The 7,104-nt window shown below is 40.3% G+C and overlaps 1 protein-coding gene across 4 annotated transcripts in view; it reads left to right on the forward strand.

Annotated features, from left to right (window-relative positions):
- CSGALNACT2 (chondroitin sulfate N-acetylgalactosaminyltransferase 2) overlaps window positions 1–5,692 on the forward strand; it is a 52,976-nt gene extending 47,284 nt beyond the window's left edge. For all 4 annotated transcript variants that reach the window (XM_038410003.2, XM_038410004.2, XM_038410002.2 and 1 more), the window contains 3 exons: window positions 623–717; window positions 2,562–2,643; window positions 4,244–5,692. In XM_038410003.2, the coding sequence (XP_038265931.1) occupies window positions 623–717; window positions 2,562–2,643; window positions 4,244–4,536 (470 nt within the window). In that variant the 3' untranslated portion in view covers window positions 4,537–5,692. The remainder of the gene's footprint in view (window positions 1–622; window positions 718–2,561; window positions 2,644–4,243) is intronic.
- The last annotated feature ends 1,412 nt before the right edge of the window (window positions 5,693–7,104 follow it).

The following is a 7,104-nucleotide window of genomic DNA, read 5'->3' on the forward strand; positions in this document are numbered from 1 at the left end:
TCCCAACCTAGGTCACTGGCTTTGGAGAAGCAGACAGTGCATGTGGATTCCCAGTGTAATGCAAGGGCTCTAAGTACCAGCCAAAACTCTGTGGCAGGCACAGTGTGGAATATAGGCAGGTGAAGTAAAGGAGGTCTGTCCACTCTAAAGCCAGAGGAGTACTCGGCAGCTGCAAATCGGTCTCCCAGCATATTGAAAATAAACATAACTGTCACTGCAAAGGCCATAGCAGAAATTAAAACCACCCAAACTGACAGGAAAGAGGTGTGATTCTAAAACTCCATCTGCCTAAACTTTCTGGTGGATGGCTGTTGGATTTTGATGGTTTTAATGTCCCTCTTAGTATTCATATGTTACTGTTACTTTAGGGGTCCTCTGGAAGCCCTATGATCCATGTCCATCTTAGCACAGCATCATGTTGGAGGCTGTATACTGTTTCTATATGTCACTCTTGTTAGATGTTAATGGACTCTCTAAATGGAAATTATGGGAGGCAGGCCATGTGCCTATGCTTTTTTCATTATATAGATTATTAATGAACTAACCATGAATATATCACAGCTGCACGTTTCACTCTCAAAGATGGCCCACTATGACTAACACAACTCTTCTGACTTTATAGGCAAGAAAGTTTTCTATCCTGTGGTATTCAGCCTTTATAATCCTGCTATTGTGTATGCCAACCAAGATGTACCACCCCCTGTGGAGCAGCAATTGGTAAGTGGTCTTCATTTTTAAGACGTTTAGAGCCTTGTGCTACATCTCAATGAGGCAGTTCAGTATAGCAGGATATCTAAAATATCCTAGATACTTACCAGAGATATTGACAATAATATGAAACAGAACTTTTCCTATATTGATTAGACATAAAAGAATAAGAGCTTAGGAGACAGACACGTTGTAATAGAAAGTGCCAATATGCCAGTATTTCTGGCTACATCTAGCTTCCACCCAGAATTTAGTGCACTATGAAACTAACCAAGCACAGTTAGCAGTTGTAATTCAAGGATTGTATTGTGGTATTTTAAGCCATTGCTACAGTTTGATGGGAGAACTGTACTACATGAAGTAATGAAGCATGCAGAATGTCTCTTGGGCAGGTGAAAGGAGGACACTGAGGAGTAGCTCCTACCCCTCCTCTTTGAAAGGTGCAGCATGGGCTCCATTCAACACTGGCCCAAGAATGCTAGCGACTGAGTGGTGATCAGGTGTATGGCCCTGTCTACCCTCACAGTTCGGCAGAGGAGAGGAGGGAGATGTACTACATCTGTAGCTGTGCTGTCTATTCCCCATACCTAATGCACTAACATAAGCACTGGGCTTCTTGCTGCCCTCTGTCTTACCCCCACCATTCAACAGCAGCCAGAATCCCATTAGAAACACTTATGTAGTGCCATTAATTTATATAGTGCTTTAAAATCAGGAAATACTGACTCCCTGAAGAGGTTGCAATCTAAATAAAACAAACATTGGACAACCATTTGAAAAACAGGTGTTGGAGTTACTGAGGAAGACAAGGAAAGGAGAGTCTGTTTGATGGGGATGTTTTAAGTGAGAGAACAAAAGTGGGAGGTGACTGATGGTAAGGAAGACTAAAATGCAGGTCATGCCAGGTTTATGTAGGGCCTCAGAAGAAAGTACAAAGAGCCTGAACTGATGTACTAAGAGGTAGGAAGCCAGTGGAGAGATTTGGAAATGGGGGTGCCATGGCCTGAGTAGAAAACCACTTGTCAACAGTACTCTAGGCAGACTGGGGAAGGGAAAGAACAGTGAGAGGCAGTAAGCCTGGACATCAGAGAGCAACATAAATCAAAATAAGAGATGGCCAGAGTGCAGACAAGGGTTTAATAATAGGGACTTTGCGTAAAGGGGGTAGGTTTCTGAGAGATGAAAGAAGCAGCAGCAACAAGACTTTGTAAAAAGAGCCAGAAGGATAGGTGGACAGAGCCCTTTAGAAGGGAGTAATGAGGCAGTGTGTGTCTGGTTTTTAAAGAGGAAGAGGTCCTAGTTGACAGAAGAGTGAACTTTAAACTGCAAGAAGTCTGCCTACTTGTCAAACTGCAGCATTTCTGGATAAACAGCATACGACCAAGGAAGGAGGAAGCCAATGTGGCAGGAGAAGTATTGGAATTAGGGAGATGGGAAGCAGAGGGAGTTAGCTGTAGAATAGGTGAGTATGAAATTTAAACCCATTGTTGGCATCAGACAGGTGGGAAGCAGGATGACAGCAGTAGGGAGGCTAGATTGGAGATTGCAAAAGGAATGTGTATGAAGAAAAAGGCAGGAAAGAGAATGACTGACTGGTTTCTGGGTAATCTAAATTAATATGTCTGTCACTTCTTATGAGGCCCTTATGTTAGATGTGGATGACCCGTAATTGGAACAAATAGCATGTGTATATATACTGTGAAACACAAATATCAAATGTTGTGTACTGTGTCAAGCAAATAACCAGATAAATACAGATTCTCCTGAAATCAAAGACAGACACATTTGCTTCAAGCTGTCTTGTATTACAGGGGGGGGGGGTGAAATCTAAAATGTTTGTTTTAAAATTGTAGGTTCACAAAAAGGATTCTGGCTTCTGGCGGGATTTTGGCTTTGGAATGACTTGTCAATATCAGACAGATTTCCTGACTGTCGGTAAGATGGATTTACATAAGTGTGTTTTGCAAATTTTGGTGAGGGGAGTTCAAAACCTCATCTATTATTTTCTTCTGTGATTTTTTTTAAGAAGGTAAAATGTTAATTTATCTTATTGCATTTCCCAAGCTCCCAGTCAAACTTTCTGCCTTTTAGGTTTGGCTTATTGTTTTAGACTGTTAGTTTAACAATTTAAGTATCAATAGCATTACATTAATAGCACTAAAGAACTTTAAGTAAAATATCTTTCTTCTTGCAAATGTAGTAGTGCGACCGTGAATTCACTAGGCATTTGAACTTTGTAGTATGTTAACCTGTGTTTTAAAAAAAAATGCTATCCTTCCTTTTTTAATAAGTGCACTTGTTAAGTACTAAATGTTGACATGAGTATTGACTATTCAAAGTTTGAAATATACTCTGGCACCCTCTTGTGGTTCACGTTAGAACTGAGTAAGGCTTGATTACTTCAGTTTCAAAACAACCTTCCTCTTGGTGTTAGCCATAATTGATTGATTGATTGATTAATCAATAGATTAATTACCTAGAAAATCTTGCACTTGCCTTCAGATGCTTCATAATTAATTATTAAACCAAACTGATTTCTAGTAACAATCCTGTTGCTTTGTTTGTGGTATATTAGATATACATAATCCTAAGTTTTTTCCTCTGCATGTCAGCATAACTTCTACTATGCTTGTGTATGGACTTCTTTTAATCAAGAGTTTCTCAAACTGTGGTGCATGGGGCACTTGCTTGTGGTTCGTAGAGTTGGACGATCACATAATGCTTGATCACCTTATTTGCAGTTTCTAAAATTTAGAAAACACTTACTCATTATCAGAACAACTGCAGTAGTTGTCGCAGATACTATTACTAAGCCTAAGGTTTTGTTATGGATATTTTTAGTAAGTCATGGTCGGGTCACAGGAAATAAAGAAAAAGTTCACCTCAGACCTGTCCCTGACCATTAATAAGAATATCCATGATAAAACGAGAAGTGGCTGGGAGCTCTGGGAGCCTCCACCACTGATGGGGGCTCGGAGCTGCAGGCATCTCCCCCTCCATGCCTCGGTGGTGGCCAGGGAGCTGCAGGGGTCCCCGGATGCCAGCAGCAGCTTGGAGCTTGGGGGCTCTGCTGCCTCAGGTGGCGGGGGTTACCTCACAGTTCCCCACCGCTGCAGGAGGTGGCGGTACCCTTCAGCTCTCGGCCGCCAGGGCCGAAGTCAGAGGTCTTTGGAAGTCACAGATTCCATGACTTTTGTGACCTCCATGACAAAATTGTAGCCTTAACTATGACCGATGTTATGCACAATGTGAATGGACCACATTATGCCATTTTGAAGTCTTGCTGTAACGTGTGTGATGCCAGGAATCTGCATCCTGTGGTGAAAGGCAGTTTCCAGTGCCAAAGTGCATTGCGTCTTTTCAGTTACTCCACAAATATGGCAGGTGCTGTTGGTATTTGCTGTAAAAGTGTCAAGTGACATTTCAGGTGGCAAATATCTACAGCATGTGGTAGAATGGTGGGTTTTTTTGTTAGAGCTCATTTTTCATTCTGCAAAACTAATGCTTTCTGATGTGTCTATTTGTGCTACTATAGGGGGGTTTGACTTGGAAGTGAAAGGCTGGGGTGGAGAGGATGTTCACCTTTACAGAAAGTACTTGCATGGAGACCTTATTGTGATCCGGACCCCAGTTCCAGGCCTGTTTCACCTCTGGCATGAGAAGCATTGTGCTGATGAGCTGACTCCAGAGCAATATCGCATGTGTATCCAGTCTAAAGCCATGAATGAAGCATCTCACTCACACCTTGGAATGCTGGTCTTCAGGGAGGAGATTGAGACCCATCTCCGTAAACAGGCCTATAGGACTAACAGTGAAGCAATAGATTAAAAGAATTCTTAATGCAAGACCGAAGACTTTCAACTCACAATGAACCAGCATCATTCTACAGCCTTAATTCAGCTTACACATTCAGTGCCTCTCTTTCAGTGAAGAAGAGTTTAACTTCTTTGTCTGGTATTCTGTTACCTATATATATATATCTCTCACTAGTTCAGGCACCTGAGATAAGAACTTTTGAAAGTAATTATTTCAATGCAAGTTTCTTCAGTATTAACTTTATGGAAAAATATAGCAGCAGAATGTATGATCTAACACTTTTTCACCTCCTTATAACTTTTTTCATATTTGCATTATTGTAAGGCAAGGATTGCATTAAGTGGACAATATTTTGTCTTGTCTGCCAAGTATTGTTTCACCGTCTTGCTCGCTGCACTGTAACTTTATAAAGATACCGTACTTACACATTCCAGGATAAAAACTAAACACACATGACCATGAAACTCACTGGAAATATGTACACAAGAGCTTAATTAGTATGTTAATAAGGTTGCTGATTTCATGGCAATTTAATTGAATTCATTGTATTAACAGCCATCCATATAATTCACATTAGAGAAGAATTTATAGAAAAAAGGGATGTATGAAAATATCAATGCAAAAGTAAGCTGGACATGTACCATTTGCTTACCCTAGCTGCGGGCCAAAAAAATTCCTTTCATGTTTCAGGATGCGCAAAGACAAGCAGTTTAAATAAAAGCGGGTTACTTGTCTTCTGTTGCGTCGTATGGTATGATTAGATGCATCATTTTTAATATCCTTGGTTTTCAGATGAATGTTGAGATTCACTAATTTAGTGGGGAGTGTGGGGGATTTGCATCTGCAGTCTCCAAATTTAGGAATTAGTTTAAAACCATTCACTAAATCAACAAACTTTGGATCTGTTTTTAAAAATCTGTTTAAATTTCAAACACTTAAGGGCAAGTAAAGATTAAAATATGTGACTTCTGGATGCAAAATATGCTTTGTAAAATAATGCTGTTCGCTGATCCTTTTTTACATGTACATAAAATTTGCTTTTATGTAACTTATTGTGGAAAACAGTGTACTGTATTGTGTTTTAAAGAGGGGAGAATGTAATGCAAGATGTCTTACAATTGGTATTCCCTCTGTGATGAATGAATAAATTAAATATTTCTGCATTTTAGAATTTTTTCCAAGGTGGCTTATTGAAACTTTGTTATGAAAGGGGAAAAAATGTTCAACATCATCGGTACTAATAAGACTATTGCCCATGTTGATGTTCTAGGCTTAAGCAATAATCTCTACAGCAAAAAGTTCAATGTACAGTTAATGTTGGGCAAGTGCAGATCCCACCAATATAACAACTGAAAGTTATAGGGCAGATCCTCAGCTGGTGTAAATTGTCATATTGCTACTGACCTTAATCTAGCTGTTACAATTTACATCAGCTGAGAATTTGCCATTAGGGAGTAACCATTAAAGCTCCTCCTTCTCACCTCTTCATGAAACTTTGTGACCAGGAGAAAGGCCATGTCAATTGAGCAGCAGAGCTATAGGGGCTGGAAGTGAGGGGACATGAAGGAAGAGGGCATGGAAGTGAATGGAGTTTGATCTGGGTGTGGCTAAGGGTGACAGAGAAAGGAGCAAAGCATAAAGGTGCTGTGTTCTGGTATATTACTCACTGTTCATCAGATCTGAGCTCTTTTCTACTTTTTTTTTTTCTTCCCTTACTGAGGAATCAGCTTCTGAAGGGCTCAACCTGGCATTGCTCCCTTGGCGTCCTTGGCAATCTAGTAGGGAGCATTCTATGTGCAGAAATACTATTATCCCTGGCATTGGTGCATGGAATGAGGTCACAGCACTAGTGAGTCCTTCAAGTCTGGTTGACATTGTGCAGAGGTGCTAAGCTCCAACCCAATCCAGGTCTCCACCATTATCACCACATAAACAGCCCCCAGCCCTTCCATCCTCATAGCCCCTCAGCACGCTAGGCAAACGGGCAATGTTTGTAAGTAGAAGCTGACAGAACTCAAAGATCAGATCTTATAGTTTACTTCATTTGTTTTATCATATGAGGTGAAGAGCTATTTGTCATAGTTCAAATGTGGTCTAGAGCTGAGAAGTAAGTTTGTGTCCATGAGAGAGAGAGCAGTTTGTGGGGACTGTTGGTGCAGCTATAGGAACCCCAAAATAATCTTACTACAGGACAACTCTTCAAAAACAAATCATTGCCCTCTGGCAAAACAAGGAAATATTTCTCTGAAAATATTGCCTGGAAAATTTAATTGTCTGATGTCATTACATGAAATTTAAAGATTTGATGTAATCATTAACTTGTGAAATGAAGGGAGTTTGGTCCTGTTTTTAAATACAAAGCTCTTGAGTGTCTCTGGAATTAAACTTGGCATTTCTTATAGGTATATTGGAGACAATTGAGTCCTAAAATGCAGAGACCACACTCATTGGTGGAAGTATCTACTTCCAAATAATGAATTTTAGCTGTTGCTCTTCTGCTTTTGCTTCACTGAGTTGGATTCAAGGACTCAATCCAGTCCACTTTCTCTGTGTCGGGCAGGTTCTTGGGGCAGTTCTTCA

This window comes from Dermochelys coriacea, chromosome 7, assembly GCF_009764565.3.
Source record: "Dermochelys coriacea isolate rDerCor1 chromosome 7, rDerCor1.pri.v4, whole genome shotgun sequence".
NCBI lineage: Eukaryota > Metazoa > Chordata > Testudines > Dermochelyidae > Dermochelys > Dermochelys coriacea.